Raw genomic sequence first — 18731 nt, 5'->3', positions numbered from 1 at the left:
AAAATACCTTGAAACAAACATTTTTCATTAAAAAAATAGCATTATGATAGTCACATACTGCTTTATTAAGTGAAAGTATATTTAGTAACTGTAATGGGGTGAAACTCAGGTTTCGGAGTTCTATTCTAAACTATATTGCACATGAACTATGGAAACAGTTATAAAAGCAATACAATTGCAATAATGCAAGCTAATTCAAATTTCTAAAGAGCTTTGCACTCTCATTATAGCTTATGCTAGTAAAGTGAGAAAAACTCTAGCAAACAAATACACTTTATGGTTGCTGTCAAAATCATAACCATGTTAGCTGACAGGAAGTTAACAGATGAGCCACAAAAACACACACAAAGCTCCACTCACTATGAACCCATCCTAATCACTGGTTTATGAACAAGAAAATTGAGATTAAGACTGTTTATAATATTGAGGTAATATTTATAATACCTACTGCAGAAACAACCTACAGAAACACAGAAACCATAGTTTAGATAGGCTTGTTACCAAAAAAAAAAAGTTATTTACGTATTGATTAATGTTGATTAAAACAAAAAAAAATCTCAACTAATTTTGTGTATCTGGAGAGCTGTCTATGAAAAAAAAGAAACAAAGGATACCAATGTGTATGCTTTTCTTTTCATTTTGACTGTGGAAAAACAAAAGCAAAATGGTGCTAAAAGAATGCAAGTTTCATTTATTCATCCAAATGCAGTAGGGTGAAGATAAAATGTTTTGTTTAGTCAGTTTTTTGGTTTTGCTTATAGAAACTAAAGACACTTCAGATCTGTTTTGTACTTTCAACATACCAAAGTTCAAAAAGGGTTGCACCAAAAGGTCACATTACAGAAACATAGCCAAATGCAACTACTTGTGTAGCAGATGCCTGGTTAGGCTGGGTCACGTTGCACTACAGAGCTCTACACAGTGTTGGTCCTACAAAATATGGCCGTACTGCGCCGCTGACTAGAGCAGCTCTGGCTGTGCTGCTCTACACCTGAGATGAGAATACTGCAGGACCAAACTCATTTCACTTGCAGAAACAGCTGCAACATTTCCCCATCAGTCTCAGAGATAATTTCCAATCTATTCTAGCTAGTCCAGAAATTGATGGTTGACTATGCAGAAGCATGTACTTAAATAAAATAAAATAAAAATTAACAAAAAAAGAAAAAAAGAAGTGTCCTAGCTCAAATATACAAAGCTTTTACAAAAACAATTGATGTTTGTTGTAGACCTGAGGAAATCTGCTGTACTTTTAGCCAGGGATAATGTTCTGTGTAATATACATATATGTATATTATAATATATGTATATATATGTATGTAATATACATATAATAATAATATACATATATATATGTCTTCCTTTTGGAAGATTTTTGCTTCAGAGTTTCTACAGCCACAAGGAGAAAATCCTTTAAGAAAAGGATGATCACCACCACCTCCAGCACTGGGAAGTAAATATACATTGAGTTCCTCTCATTCTCTAACAAGAAGGGAGACTGTAAAGCAACTGAGTGGTGTTCAGATTCTAGTTGTCCCAGACAAATGCTGGGAACTATCCCTATCAGGATTGAAAGTACTCCATCCAGAAATGAAAAAATCCAGACTCTTCCTAGCTAGATGCAAACACAAGTACTTGATGAGAAGTGCCAAAAATGAAACAAAGAATAGATTAAATACATGTCCAAATCTCCTTAAGTTAATATGACCTCCATCAAGATAACAAAATGATCAGCTAGAAAAGAACAAAATTGTCTTTGTTTACTTGAAGAGTTTCCCATACACTCGCCAGAAGATAAAGCCTGCAGTGAATTTTTTTCCTGTGCTTGTTTATATGGTGAAGGTCATGTTATTTTAAGGAATTTCAACCCTTCATTAGATGTAGCAGGCTATGAATTCCATTGGAGAGATCTGAGGTCTGGTTAATTCCTTTTCTAACCTGTTGTCTCACTGAGCACCAGTGATTTGCAGCAAACTCAATGGACAATGGCAAATAAATAAGAACTCCCAGACTTCCATGGATACTTAGCCTGTTCTTGTAGACTCACAAGGTAAAAACAGTAAGATTCAGAGGCAAAAGATTTCAGTTTGTGGCTGGTGTGGAAGTCAGGTAACCCTTAAAGTGAAAGAAAAAAAAAAAAGCTTTCTCTGTCAAGTAAAAAATGATCTAGTCATTGTGCTTGCTTTAAAGTCATCCAATTTCAGTGAACACCTTTGATCTATGTCAGTGTTCTGTTACTAATCTACTGCTGATGAAGAAATATGCAAAATGCAAAAACTACAATGAACAACAGAACCTTGTCCTACCTAGACACAGATACATTACAGAATACAGCAGGTCATGGGAAAAGTCAGTCAGTTCTCAACCTTATAATACACAAAATCATGAATTCTAAAAGTAGAATAAACCAATGCTTTTGGCTTACCTGATATGGAACAATACTCCCATGTGCTGTACCCCAGCGTTTTCCTTCAATTTTGCAATTAAGATAATTAGCTGCTACGTGAGTAAGACATGCAACCTATAAATGGAAAAAAGTAAAGTATTCAGGAAAGCTCAAACTTCATTGACATCTTTGTGAATTCTGAATATTTGTATGTGGTTTATATACATAAGGTAAAATATTTTATATCACAAAAAACATTTTTTTATATATTATATATTATGTATAGCCTGAATTTTTAATATTAAACAAGTACATGTATCATGGAAATGGTTGGGTAAGTACAATTCAAATAGTAAAACAATGAGTGTCCTATAACACCAGTAATGCTGGACAAATCTAGCATTAAACTACCTTAAGAGATAAGGCAGTATTACCCTAAGCATTTTGCAGAATGGTCAACAAAAGAAAAGAAAATATCAGTGTCTTGTCCAGATTCTGAAAGGAAAGGAAGCACCATGGATTTGTGAGCTAGAACTCACATTTCCTGATCCATGGTCACAAGACTTTCTCAGTCAGAAGATTAAGTTTCTGTTCTCTCCTATTCTCATTCTACATGTCCAAGCTACAGAAAGTATTTCAGAAGTCTTCAGCTCTGACATGTTCTGCAGTATTAAGAGGTAGGCCTCAATAAATCATCTGCCACTAGAAGATAAGGAGAGATTCATCAGGTTTTTAATTTGACAGAAGAAAAAAAAAGAAAAAAAATTAATTTTCTGAAAAATATGGCATGCTAAATTTAGTAACCATAATTTCAGGGGTAAATATATATATTTTTAAGCACAAATGCATCTTAGGAAAAAAGTGAAAATTTATGATGCAGTAATGCATGAAAAACAGTGGGTCTGTTATAATCAGTGGCAGATTTTTCATTATTTCTCTGGTAGAACAGTGGGTGACTATGTATCTAAAGCCAAGTAACGCATTAAAGCATTGCAATTAGTAATTCAAAAGTTCTCATTAATTCATCAGACAATGCATTTGTTTCACACTGTTAACTAGTTGTGACAGTAAGTACAACTGTTTGCTTAAATAGTAGGCCTTGTGACAATATTTTTTTTTTTCCAAAAACATGATTTTCTTCAAATATCTCCCCTAGATGGAAGAAATTTCTTACAATGATCAAAGTGTTTGCAATGTTCTGTAACTATTAATCAGGCTAATCTACATCTAAATACGTAGTAATTAATTCAGAGTCCACCAGTAATACGTGAATTATATAAGAATTTCTAGAAAAAAAATGTTTTCTCTTCCTTTCTTCATATACCCTGAAAAGGCAACATGAGCACATCACTTTCACATTTAAAGCAAGTATTTAGCAGAAAACCTAAGAAAATATACAGCAAATGAGAATTTAACTGTTGCTGAAAAACTACATCCATATGCTAACTACAAATACAACACCATATTCCTGAAAACTGCTGGAAAACATTTTGGAGTTGGGTTTTAGTTGCAGCTTAGTATAACCCAGTGTCACTTCATTCAGCTAAAATGTTAAACAATGTCTAGTGTGTCCCTCAGTAGGAGATCCACTGGAAAATCTCAGCAATTAAGGAAATGGATCTGCAAAATATATAGAAAGGACTTTTCCTTCTGGTTTGCAACTTTCCTCAGTAGCACAGAATGAAACACACTATATTAGAGTTTGATGAGTCACAAAAGTGTATTATTTATTAATTACAGATATCTTAGTCGTATCATTCCTGTTATTTTTCAATTTGGGGTCACACCACCTAGTGAGGTTTTTCTAAAATAGCAAATGGCTATGCAATGATGGTGAAATTCTTACCATATAAATTGCTAGATATTGTTCTGTATTGTTTGTGTGTAGCACTGTACTGTAGCTGCTGTATTACAAGTTTCACTGATGGGTGAGAAGCATCCACTACAATGGGCTTGGACTTTTAAAGACATAAGAACATCCTATTCAACATGTATTTGTATTTAGCTTTTCACACTTCAGCAAGGAAATGCTAGGCTAATCTTAACTGTAAGAAGTATGAAGTGAATTAAAACCCAGTGAAACAGAAATCCTACCATATTGATATTGAATACAATCAAGCCAAGATGTCATTCCATTTATTTATTTATTTTTCTGTAGTCTATGCTGTAGAAATAGATTTTTCACAAGAAAACTGCTATCTTTAAGTATAAAAATATTTTTAACAGTATTCCATATTGCTTGAGATGAATATAATTCTTTTAATGGCAGAAAACTACTTGTACACATTTCTCCAAAGCACCTGTACCCTGTACAATGGGAAAAAAGATTTGAAAAAAGGATTTAAAACATAACACTCGCTAAATACTGGAATTGCACCACTAAAGCTCGTTCAAAGGCCTGTTTCAGTAGCAATAGGCAGCAACATACTGATCTTTTGCTTTCATGCCTGTGTGTCCTGCTCAAGTTGTTTTACTTATAATTTTTTTTTCAGTTAGTCGTGAAGGAAAAAGACTTTCAGTTCCTTTCAAATTATGAGTTGTGTACCTTGTTTATAGTCATATCAGCCAGCCAAAAGGAAGTATTATTTTTATTATCATCATTATTATACAAATAAACTTCTATTGAGCACATCAAAGTATGTATTTTAGCGTTTTGTGTTTTATGCATAACTATACTCAGTTGAGTAAACTTTGTGGCATTTGCTCCTTAGTAATAACTGTCTAATGAATTCAGCAGACTTAGAAGACTTGCTTCTATTTCTACTGTTCCATGAAATTGTTACAAGCAGTCCCAGGACTTTTCCCTTTCCCTTGCTTTTCCCTTTCTCTCTTTTCCCATCTCAGTTCATTCTCCTTGGTCTCCCCAGAACTTTACCTCTCACTGAGAAGGCACCACAAAATCTTTACACTATGTCCTTAAAAAAGAAAATAGAATTTATTTACCTATACCCTATGGCTGTTAATCAAACTGCTGAATTATAAGCATTAAAACACATCCCTAATGAACATTTCTACAGATATTAAAACCCCCAGAAAAAGTGTTATTAACAAAATAAGTATTTATTCAAATTCCTCTGTACAAGACTCAGTGAAGACTTCATTGCTAGAGATATTTGCTGCACTAAGAGTATCTTCAGTACAACCAATCTCTCAAAATGAAGACTGGGTACATTTGTAGTACATTCTCACTTAAGTATTTTTAAACCTTTATTTAAAACTGCTTTCATGAAACCTTTATAGACCCATTTATTTTCTCTTTTAACTAATACGAGATTCATAAAAGTAACCTTTGGATTTGTAACATTAAAGCAGATGTAATACAACAATACAGACACCTCTGTATTCATTTGCTTTCAGAGACAGATTATGTACCGTAAATATGCATTATCAAGTATCTACGGATAAGCATTTCTCTATTTCACATCAATAAAGGGAACACACACCTTAACATTCCTTTCTGATATTACTGTTGGCGGCCAAATCACGCTTTTGTTACATACTTACCTAAACCAGAACAAAAACAGACCTACATTAAAGTCTGAAAAGTTATGCTCATCTTATGACAGAAACAGACAGATGGGAAACAAGATATTAAAAGCCACAAGGTGAGCAGACAAAGAAAAGAGAATTTCAAAAGATTTTTTTCAACACAGCACATCAAACAATTTATTACAATGACTTCACTGAGTCAGTCCATCATTTATTTATGTGCAAGCTCAACAAGTGTACATGAACAACAAAAGATGACAGGTAACTGGAAAAAAAAGAGAAAAATAACATTTTAATTAGATTCTTTACTTTCTTCCTTCTCCAGTTTTGCGTCCATTTTACTGCTATGTATCTTAACAAGGCTTTAACTCTTACCAAGTTGATTTATATTTTTCTTCATTCTCTATTTATTTTTCCTTAGAAAAGGCATGTAGGCCTTTAGGAACTTCAACAGACAGGTGTTTTACAGCAGCATAGACAACTTATTTTACAATACTCTAGGGAACTAGCAACCAAAATATTAATTTATAGGTGTGTAGGAAAAAATCATCCTAAAAAAAAATTCAGTGACTTATATTATGCAAAGGCCAACAACCTTCCGCAGGGGCTCAGGGCCACAACATTCCCAAGAGCCATCAATGAACATTGCCTTTTATCCAGGCAGATAAGGGACTCCCTTCTAGCCTGGAGTTTAGAGCTCAGCAGAAGCTTAAAAACAGCACAAGAGTGCCATACATTCATAAACCACGCAGACATCCCCACTCACGAGTACACAAAATCACTGCCCAAAAAAGAGCAAGATTTTACAAATTCATCAGTGATATCCCTACATCCATGTAAGGCAGCAGGTCTGACCTTCTTCTGAATATTAATTCATAACTGTTGTCCCATAATCCTCCTCTCCTTCAAGAGCCCATAGCACTACGGCTGCTTTCAACCTGTGTTTTGCAGAGCAGCAAATTCCATGAATGACTTTGAAGAGATCTGCAAAAGCAACCTCAAAAATCAAGACCTTGATCACATAGGCCAAGGCTTACTGTTAAAGAATCTCCACCCTCTTCAAAAAATCTCTGTGGTTATGTTAGGAGCACCGTGCTCTGGCTGAGAAGGTTTTACTTCCCAGTGACACTGATTTCTTTTAATGTGAACCTCCATGATGTGATCAGGAGTTCTCTCTTCACAAATTAATACTCCTGGCATTGAAGCACATGGTATAATCCCAGACACAAATACAATTGCCTAAAGTGGAAATCAAATTCTTATTGACAAATAGCTACAAATTTAGAACAGACCTCATAGTAGGTCCTGTTTTAGAGCCCTCCAACCAGATACTTAAGCAAGTATCCACGTCTGTACCAGTAATCACATGCAGCATTTAAGACTCACTGATTAAAGATATCCACTTGACAGAATAGTCCTTTTTCAGATGACAGCACACAGCAAATCACAGTCACAGAAAATATGTGTTAGGACATGCTTAATAAACTACTAACAATAAAAAATAACAATAAAAAATACATGCAAGGAGAAAAAGGCAAAGGATTTGAAGACCCTATGTAAGGCATGAATTCTCAGAGGGGAAGGAAACTAAAAAAAAAGCAAAACAGACTTAAGTTTCAGTCTGCAGTGGTGTAAATAGTGCAAAAACAATGCCTGAAAACTATACTTGCTTAGTTAAAAAAAAAAAAAAAGTTTAGGCTATATAGAGGCACTAAAGCATCTTCACAAAAAGAGGCATTTCCATTTCAGAGAACTGCTAACTGAGTTCAGTAAAATTCAACATCAACAAATCTAATCTATGAATTATTTTTTTTAATTAGCTATTTAGAGCTTAAAGAGGACCGGTATGAAAATTCTGTGCTTCTGACAGCTTTAGCATCCAGTGGAGAGATCATCTCTTCATTAAGATTCAATTAATATTGACAACAGTAAAGACTTGATGCAACTAACAGATGTAGCACTTGAAATTTCAAAAACAAGTATTGTTCAGCACACAGTTTCAAGAGAAAGTAAATGCCAAATGGACTCCTGTCTCCTTACTCGCCACTTCAAGAAAAATGACTTACAAGAAGAATTTTAGATGAAGTATCAGAAATAAAAATCTGGACCATAAAATCTATTAGACAGTACTGGCATGAAAAAATAATAATAAAAATTCTTGTACATGAGTTGAAGAAACCAACATATTTTTGAAGGAAGAATCAGTTGCATTTTCTTAATGGAAACAACATATTAATAAGCTTTTTCTGAAAGGGTAAATAAACATACTACTTCACTTAAAAATGAATTTAAAAACAAACAAACAACAACAAAACACACAAGAACTCCAAAGTTCAGAAATAGTTACTCTATACACTCTGCAAGATTGTACTACACATATTACTACCTGAAAGAAAGTTGTGGGGAGCTGGGGGTTGGCCTCTTCTCACAGATAACTAATGATAGGACCAGAGGGAATGGCCTCCAGTTGCGCCAGGGGAGGTTCAGGTTGGAAATTAGGAGACATTTCTTCTCAGAAAGAGTGGTCAGGCATTGGAACAGGTTGCTAAGGGAGGTGGTGGAGTCACCGTCCCTGGGGTTAAGAAAAGGTTGGACGTGGTGCTTAGGGACATGGTTTAGTGGGTGACATTGGTGGTAGGGGGGATGGTTGGACTAGACGATCTTGAAGGTCTTTTCCAACCTTAATGATTCTATGATTCTATGATATACAACCCTCAATCACTTGTTCATATACTACCTTCTCAAACTGTCATTTAAATATTAGGTATTTATTTACTTTTAACTTCTCAGGGAATACACAGTCCAAATGCTCCACTGAATCTCCTAGAGAGTCTCCATTGGCCTTTATGAATACCATATGTTGTGCACATTGCACCTTCTGCCATCCTGGGTTCCTCTCAAAAGACTTCCTTGAAACTAGGGTGAATCATCTGCCAAATTTAAAGTTTCCACTCCAAAGAATGAAGGCACTGAGTTTCTCAGGAGAATGAATAAAAAAAAAAATGTGCCCATCAACGTATTTTCCCATAACTTGTTCCTGGAAACAGATGAATCACTTTAAGAGTAACTTTGAAAACAAACCATCTTTTGGCAATTCCATGACATGGAAAATTCGGCCAAAACAGTTAAAACTTCAGTGAAGTTATAAGCAACTAAAACCAGACTCTGATAACAGATATATCGGATAACCTTAACAATGACACTTCTACAATCATTTCCTCAGCTCTCCATCTTCTGTGAAGAAAGAATATATATTGCATATGTTACCCTCTACATTTTTACACAGCTTTACCAAGCCCATCAAAAATGTAACTTCTTAAAAGTTTCTTCTGCTACATTTTATACAGATTTTTAAAAATTCTAATGTATTTTCTTATAATATTCCTTAATTGTAGCCTTAACCCCTAGGAACCTATGCCCTTATTAAAGACATAAATAAAAGCTGAATTACAACTTAAAATATTTAGGTTTTCATTCTGTTGGTGCCTGGCTGTATTTCATTGATTGTTTAGAAAATAGCATGGATCAAATTCTTAAAGTGGCTTCTATTCATGCAAAGAACTGTAAGCATACTTGCAAAACACAGAATAACATGCACTTAAAAGAAGTAGCTAAATTTGATAATTGAGAATAAAAAAAAAGCAAAACGTGCAAATAAAACCCAGACAAACAAGACTTTGTTCATATAAAAGTTAATTACCTATGAGAACAGGCATCAAAATAACTATAGTAGTTTTTCTTACTGTTTGTTACAGGGTAGTATCTAGAGGCTCCAGTTTGGACACCACATACACTTTTGTGCAGGATTCTGTTGTTTTATTGAATCAGTAAGAAGGATACTTTTCCATGTAAAGCTGCCAACACTCAAAATAAGTTGTACTAAGGCATTTCTCACTTCTGATCTTAGATTAGAAACAGTGCCATTTACAATGAAAGTATGCGTAGACCTAACCATTTACGGCACTCATCTTTTTGTCTCCATATTTATCAGCATTAACACTTACACACAAAATAAATAAATAAAATAAAATAAAATAAAAGCTATTATCTGCTCTGTCGATTATTGTCTCTCCACAAAAACAATGCTAATTTTAACAGCTTGAGATGTTGAAGCCAGTCCATAACTTACTCTCCTTTAATATGAAATAGCCATTTTTTGTAGGAAAACAGATTATATAGATTAAGGAGAAAACATACATAAGAATTTCTACACAGAAGGCAGTTATGTCCAGAAGACTGCTTGCTTTGAATGAAGAACATCATTGTCTTTGTATAGATATGGAAGATAAACACCATCAAAAAGCATAACATTGCTTAATTTTAACAGAAGGTTTTCAAGAAAACCCAACGAAATAATTTTTTGGGGGAAAAAAACTTTGCTTTCAACTGCTCTTGCATAGGCTGCAATAACAATATCCTCCTGCACACAAAGCACACAGAAATAGAGGGAGATGGGTAGCAGAAAAAGTCACGTATTGTATTACCTCAGCAGAACGACACTGGCATTAGATGTAACACTAAAAGATCTTTGGATGCTGCCCATTAAGTACTTCTGTGCTAATGCACTACAGGGATGACACAAGAAACAGACACATGCAATTGAATGAAATATTAGAAATAGCACATATTTCAATTCATGAGATTGATGTTGCAGAGGCACAGAAATATAACGAACACCCTCCATTCGTTTGTCCACCTTGCTTTTTTAAGCACTGTAATGCTGTCTGCACCACAAACAGGGTTCATCTATGGAACTGTTAAGCCACATACAACTCAAAAAGAAACATGGTCCAAAGTCCTATTAGATCTGAGAAATAAATGAGGTTAGTATTACCAATGTGTCTGGAGTCAAAATATGGCATTTCTGCATGACATTTTGAATAGTGACAAGTTTGTACATGCTTCTCTGAAAAAGGACTTTTTTCCTTAACAGGTTTAGAAAATTATTTAATTAGTACCAAAAAGAAAGAAAGAAAAAAAAAAGGCAGAGAGAGATTACAGAGTAAGCTTGAATGAAGTTACAAAATAATTTCACATAATTTTCATCACAGAAATCTAGTACTACAAATATTCATTCCAAAGAAGGCAAAGTATTTTTACCAATAGCTGAACTCAGCCTTTTAAGTAGAATTTTTAATTTTTTTTAATTTTTTTTTTTTTTTAAGTCCTAAACCAGAGTCTGGGCACTTTTTTTATATAGCTTTCACCATAACATAATATGAAAATAATGAATCATAAACTCTGGCCTAAGCACGTCACTACACTGAAGGGTTTGCAATTTAATTGAAGAGCTGGAAACAATACCGTACAGAATAATACAAAGAGAAATACAGTCACAGCAGCCAAACTCCATTAGACCAAAAAAGTCATTAGTCCAAATTTGTTCCAGCATCATCCTTTACTTCATCTTTAAAATAAAACAGTCAGTCAGAGCTATCTGAGATGGTCACATTAAGCACTGCTCAAACCTTAGTTACCATTCCTTCAGCATAACCAAAAATCATAGAATCATAGAATGGTTTGAGTTGGAAGGGACTTTAAAGACCATCCAGTTCCAACCCCCCTGCCATGGGCAGGGACACCTCCCACTAGACCAGGTTGCCCAAAGCCCCATCCAACCTGGCCTTGAACACTTATTCTGCTACTGGTTGCTTATATCATTGCCATTTCTTTTGAACTACTCAGGTTATTCCTTTTCTCCTAATACTTAGCATGATCCCAAAATATGATCTGTTGGTAATAAACTACAATAAACATCTTGATTCCATTTCCAAAATTGCACTCATATTCAAAGGTCATCTAAATAATAAATTCATTAAAAGAAATATCTTCCTTTGTCTTCAAACTCTCCCCCTTTCCCACTCCAGATAACTGGCTTTTTCTGTGTATTGAGTGGGCATATTTTTTCCTATCTCCTTTTTAGTCTTTCTCTAATCGATGACAGAGGTAGCTCCAGAGAGGAAAATGAAGCTGCAACACATTCAGGCTTAGTTTCATTAGCACAAGAGACAATAGTAGTAAAGACAAAAAGGCACAGACTTCACTGTCAAGTAGCAGATGAAGAAGAAATTTCCCTTGCAATCTGGCTAAGTACTCTGTTTACAGCGAAAAGAAAGCCACTAAATCCAAGATGCAATTGGAGTATGATCTACCAACGACTAACTAATCATTAGAAATCACAACACACATTCCACAGAGGCCAATATTAAATTGAGTTACTGTCATGTTAGTGTGGTCTTCTGGTCTACTTCAATAAAATTCTGGTCACTTAAAACCCTGAGGGATAACTTCTGTTCTCAGTTATACTGAGGTCCTCAACTGAAATTTTGAAGAATAGAGTCTGAGGCACTGTATATATGTAAAGAAACACTTGTTTAATTTAGATTTTATTATCTTTTCATATCAGAGCTGTGTCATGAAAAAGACAACACATCTCCATACAGTGCATACACACTTTTATAACATGACAGAATATATTTTGCAAAGAGGATGTTTTATAAGCTTGCAAAAAAACTCTTTATTCAAACCATAGACAAAATAAGGCAACCATGCAAGAGTCCTGCTAGCTGGCTTCTGAAATCACCAGAAACAATGGCCTCTGGAAAAGCACATTTACATTCTGTATTCAGTGAACTCAACTTATCAAACAGAGAAGCAACAAGCTACCACCATGATAACCTGAATAGCACCCGAGTCCCAAGATTGGTATTTCTCACACAACTTACTGCCGAGGGATCCCATTATGCCATATATGCCCTATGGGCAGCATGCAATCACTACAAGTTTCACCTATATTTAATAATTTGTAAAAGACATATCATGAAAGCTCTAAATAGAGAGCACTCAAAGTACCTTAAACAGATACGCCTTCAACACATACTTTTTGGGAAAAAGGGATTCAAATACAAAAACTAACAGTTTCTAAACCTCACCATTTTCTCAATAAACTAAATGCCACACTAAAGCATAGAGATAGGATCTAAAAAATAATTTATGCCAAATTGCTAGGTTTTTATAGGGTCACTTTAAAATCTGGAGAAGATGAAGAGTTTCCTATGACAAATACAAATTAAAACATAATAATAAGAAGCAGAGAAATGTCTGATGAACAATCATTTAATACAAACAATATTAATTGCATTATCCTGTCTGTGGAATCTGGAAAAAAATTACACTCCAAAACTGTAGAAATGTTAAATGTAAAATACTTCTTGCAGATTTTCAATCCAAGAGAAACCAACTTATTACAGTATTTGTTGGAGCCTGGTTGTAATTAAATACAGGAAGGATATTAAAACTTCCAAGAGATTTTTTTTTAAGCCACAACAGAAGAAAAGGCACAATTGCATAATTGGAACCAAATCCAAAACCCACTTCCTTCTTATTTACTAGCATCATCTAAAGGACACTATTTAGATGCTGACGCTGAAGGGTCTGGAGCTGAGAACTGTAAATCATCTGATTTCAAAAATTTCAAAGGAATTGTATGACATGGGTTAAAAGTTTATAGATGATAGATATAGAAAGTTTGTGCTCATTGCAAGACCACATTCTAGTGGTCACTGTATCTCTCTTGTCGGTAAAATCCTAGAATTCTGTTTTGCTGTGGGGAAAGAAATCTTCTTTGATAATAATAAACTGCTATATTGGGTAAAAACGCTTGATACAAAGACTTTGAAAGGAAGATATGTTTTAAGATATTCTATAAATAACATTTTTAGAGAACATGATTTCACCTATCAGATACTTGTTCTACATAGACCAGTCAAATATTAAACAAACTTGCCAGTCAGAGGGAGATTTCTTTAAAAAGCTTCATTGATGGATGAATTCAGTTCTGTGATCTCTGTCATTAGCATATTTTTGCAAGTAATAACATCAAAAGAATCCCCCTATACAAAAAAGGAAGCCTCTTGCATTTCTATAAGGCATGCAGAAAAGTAATAGCACAGATACAGACGGGCATGTACATGCTAGGTTTCTTGCTATAAAATAAACCAATTGTTTTTCAGGAATTTCCTAGCATTTATGTGATTTAATGCCTGGGTTTTCTTTTTGTTTTTGTTTTGTTTTCATAGAATCACAGAATGGTTTGGGTTGTAAGGGACCTTAAAAATCATCTAATTCCAAACCCCCCTGCCATGGGCAGGGACACCTTCCACTAGACCAGGTTGCCCAAAGCCCCATCCAGCCTGGCCTTGAACTCTTCTAGGGATTGGGCATCCACATCTTCTCTGGACAGTCTCTTCCAGTGCCTCACCACCCTCGTAGTGAAGAATTTGTTCCTTATATCTAATCTAAACCTGCCATCTTTTAGTTTAAAGCCCTTTGTCCTATCACAACATTCCTTGATACAGAGTTCATCCATATCCTTCCTCTAAGATCCCCTTAAGCACTGGAAGGCCACAACACTGCTCACTGAAGATACTAGAGAGAGAGAGAGAGAGAGAGAGAGAGAGAGAGAAAGAGATTATATAAAAATACCATTTACCTTTATATTTATGGTCTTATTTCAGAATTCCCAGTTCAGGTGAAGGAATGTACAAAAGGTATAAGCACATCAGATCAGTGCATGAAATGCTGTCAGAAGCCAAAAGTTTCTTACAGGTCCCTGCTGTCATAACACTTAATAAGAAGACATTTCAGCAGCACTTTTGTTTAACACACAGAAAAAAAAAAGGGATTTTTTTTCCTCATTAAAAAATAACTACACTCCATTGAAACCCACACTGAAGGAAAAGTTATCATGATGCATTTATTTGACATCTAGATCCACAATCAACAACAACCAGAATTTAAAGTCTACAACTTCAGGTTCCTTACTGTTTTGACAGCATCCATAAGAAATCTCAAAGACATATTCTCTTTAAACATTAATCACAGAAGGAGCTAGCTTTAGATATCTCAGCTTGCTAAAAACATAATCACTCTAAAAGCATGGATCTTTCAAGAACCTGATTGTACCACAGTAATTGTCTAACTTCCCTGTAAAACATTACCACAAGAAGTACTGAGAGCAATTTTTTTTCAACACTATTTAAATTTTGTTCTTTTCTCGTCTTTGATGACATTGACCTTCGAAGACTTACAAGTAAACAACAGTTTTGGAAAAAGGAAAGAAGGAAGGAAGGAAGGAAGGAAAGAAGGAAGGAAGGAAGGGAGGAAGAGAAAGAAAGAGAAAGAAAGAGAGAGAGAGAGAGAGAGAGAACCAGGACAACTAGATGTTCTCAGAGAGACTCAACTGTCATTTATATTTTTTCTTCATTTATTTTAACATGTTTTTTAATGGGGTTGATCACATTTTGGTGTTGGGTTTTTTTACCCCATCATCTCATCCAAAAATATTTTTTCCAATTACATAAATGTTCTCATTACAGCCTTGGGCCAACACCCCAGAGTTAATTTGTACTGAGGTAGTAGGGTTATTTAAAACAAAATAACTGTTTTCTGAATAACAACTCATACATGTATTCTACTCCAAAATATCAACTTAATTAATTTTAATTTACCCAAGTTTGAGGTAAATAAAAACATTCATTTTGGAATTAGAGTGCCCATGCATGGAATTACTCTTTAATCACTTTTATATAAATAATTTAATAACAAGTATAAAATGAGATAATATATATAAAAGCAAAAATACAAAAAAAAAAGTCCCCTTCACCATTTTGCTTTTTCAGCTGTGCACATAAGAAGTCAAACACCACAGATCATGCTTTGTTCACCAACATGCATCCAAGTGCTCATTCCCTTTCTTGGGTATGTCAATGAATGGCTCTAAATGATAATGATGTGAACAGAGATGTAAATTTCACAAAGACAGAATACTTTTTTGCATGGCTAAAGTTGTCTTAACCAACAGAAAAGATTCTAAAGACAACTGTGCTGACAAAGGAAGGTGAAATGAGAGTTACACCAACACCTAGCTTTAACTCTTACTACTTCCAGCATTTGATAAAATATCAAATAATAATCACAGAATCACAGAATATTAGGGATTGGAAGAGACCTTGAAAGATCATCTAGTCCAATCCCCCTTCCGGAGCAGGAACACCTAAATCATGTCACACAGGAACACATCCAGGCAGGTTTTGAAAGTCTCCAGAGAAGGAGGCTCTACAACCCTGCTGGGCAGCCTGTTCCAGCGTTCCGTCACCCTCACCGTAAAAGTTTTGTCTCATATTTAAGTGGAAACTCCCATATTCCAGCTTATACGCACCCATTGCCCCTTGTCCTATCACTGGGTGTCACCAAGAAGAGCCTGGCTCCGTCCTCCTGACCCTCGTCTTTTACATATTTATAAATGTTAATAAGGTCACCCCTCAGTCTCCCCTTCTCCAAGCTAAAGAGACCCAGCTCCCTCAGCCTTTCCTCATAAGGGAGATGCTCCACTCCCTTAATCATCCTTGTGGCTCTGCGCTGGATCTGTCGAGCAGTTCCCTGTCCTTCTTGAACTGAAGGGCCCAGAACTGGATGCAATATTCTAGATGTGGTCTCACCAGGGCAGAGTAAAGGGGGAGGAGAACCTCTCTCAACCTACTAACCACACTCCTTTCTAATACACCCCAGGATGCCACTGGCCTTCTTGGCCACAAGGGCAGAGTGCTGGCTCATGGTCATCTGGCTGTCCACCAGGACCCCCAGGCCACTCTCTCCTTCACTGCTTTCCAGCAGGACAGTCCCCAACTTATACTGATGTCTGAGGTTGTTCTTGCCCAGATGCATGACTCTATACTTGTCCTCGTTATATTTCATTATGTTTCTCCCTGCCCACTTCTCCAGCATGTCGGGGTCCTGCTGGATGGCAGCACAGCCTTCTGGCGCATCAGCCACTCCTCCCAGTTTAGTGTCATCAGCAAACTTGCTGACAGCGTACTCCATTCCCTCATCCAAGTCATCGACGAATGTATTAAACAATGCTGGTCCCAGTACCAACCCTTAAGGGACTCCACTAAATACAGGAAATTCAGAAGAATCGATTAAGAAGACAAAGCAGTGGAATAAAGAATCAAGAAATAACAGAATCACTCAGAAAACTACTGTAAGTCCTTTAATAAAATAGAAGTGAAAATATTAAGCAAAAATTGCAGTAATGTAAAACACTATAAAATATCTTAAACAAAAGAATAAATACTAATATATTAAAAAAAAGAATTAATAAGAGTTAAATATATTTTTAAAATATTTTTCTAAACTGCTTACTACATTTTGCAAGTCCAGACACAACATTTACAAATACAGATAAGTTTTATAAAGGGTTCAGTCCTTACAAAATTTTCTGAAACAAATTAAAAATTCTATATTAATTTAAGCAAGCATTTCCCCTCCTTTGCAGATCTAATTTTGGTAGATATTAAAATGAGTGAAACCTTCCAAGTCTCATTCATTATCATATAATGATATAAATTGAAAAGGACCTCTGGACGTCATCTGGTACAACCTCCTGGTCATAGCAGGGCCAACTTAGAGCAGGTTGTGCAATAGGCACTGTACCATCTCAACCGTACTTACAGGTATTACGATTTAAAGAAATTAAGAGCATTGTAAACAAACACACATTTGAATAAAGAAGAAAATAATAGAGCATTGTTATAGCTTTAATAAGTAGCACATACAGTCTTGACATATATTTTAAAACGTACACCAAAATTCCTACATAATCATGTTCCCTGCTTCTACCAGAAGGTATTTACATTAGCAGGTCAACATATAATTTCATCACGTACACCTTGTAGCAACATCACTTTATTTTTGTGAAGTATAAATCATTATACCAATGGGTGCTTAAATGTTCAAACGCAACTTAAAAGTTTTCATTATTACTTGTATACTGTATAGCTGTCATGATCAAAACATCTTTGTCTTTACAAATCTGATGAGATTTCTCTTAAATGCACCTATAGAAAACGCTGCATTTTCACACTTACTTTATTCTTGAATTCCCAGAAATAGAAGGCAGATCTCCCAGATTAGATTACTTAACCTGCACATAGATCAGGGCAATCCCAAGAACAGATACAGGCTGGGCAGAGAATGGATGGGCAGTTGTGGATGCCCCATGGAAGTGTTCAAGGCCAAGTGGGATGATGCTTTGAGCAACCTGGTCTAGCGGAAGGTGTCCCTGCCCATGGCAGGGGGTTTGGAACTAGGTCATCTTTAAGGTCCCTTAAAGGCAAACCATTCCATAGTTCTATGATACTTTGGTGACACTTTATTATTTGACAACTTTGGGCAATTTTGTTCAAGACATTCAATCGTTCCAGCAGTTATACTAGCAAGTGCCAAGGCCCCCCTCCCAACACTTGGTGTCACCATTTATGCTTGTCTATCTCCAGCTTGCTACTACAACTGCTACTTACTGTCTCTTGGAGATCATAAGCCTTGATTAACCTATGTTTTCAAAGAACATAGAGGTCCTTTGTAAAAAGTGAAAACCAAACATTGCTGTAGTAATTATAAACATGTCATATAAAACAGTCACTCTCAGAGCAGTAGAATATAGAAACTGTCAATGAAACCATTATTATTGTTGTCATAAATTGTACCTACTCATTTACATTAATTCATGGTAAAATGGTGGGTTTTAGGTTCAAACATCTACGCAACTAAAAGCTTTCTTTTTTTTTTTTTTTAAACTCCTACCTGAGATGACATGAGATTACAGTCAATGTGTAGTCCTTTCCCCGTCTTATACCTCTGAAGCAAACCAGCCATAATTGCTCCGCATGTATACAACCCAGTAGCAAGATCTGTCATGGCTACTCCTACTCTAACTGGCTCACCCTCCTAAAGAAAAAAAGAAAACACCCCAATTTAAATCAAAAGAAACAAAATCAAGAAACGGCAAAACGTTACT

The 18731-nt window shown here is 35.4% G+C and overlaps 1 protein-coding gene across 18 annotated transcripts in view; it reads right to left on the bottom strand.

The window, feature by feature from the left end:
- The window catches only part of SUGCT (succinyl-CoA:glutarate-CoA transferase), a 338050-nt gene that overhangs the window by 272120 nt on the left and 47199 nt on the right, over positions 1-18731 (bottom strand). For all 18 annotated transcript variants that reach the window (XR_014578981.1, XR_014578982.1, XR_014578983.1 and 15 more), the window contains 2 exons: positions 18518-18661; positions 2426-2521 (listed from right to left, as the gene is read on the bottom strand). Coding sequence is in view for 15 of the 18 variants with exons in the window: in XM_083822414.1 (XP_083678540.1) it covers positions 2426-2521; positions 18518-18661 (240 nt within the window). In the remaining 3 variants the exon portion in view is untranslated. The remainder of the gene's footprint in view (positions 1-2425; positions 2522-18517; positions 18662-18731) is intronic.

Source organism: Anser anser, assembly GCF_964211835.1.
Source record: "Anser anser genome assembly, chromosome: 2".
In the NCBI taxonomy this organism is placed as follows: domain Eukaryota; kingdom Metazoa; phylum Chordata; class Aves; order Anseriformes; family Anatidae; genus Anser; species Anser anser.
The sequence above is the reverse complement of the archived record's forward strand: the minus strand, read 5'-3'. Positions and strand labels throughout refer to the sequence as shown.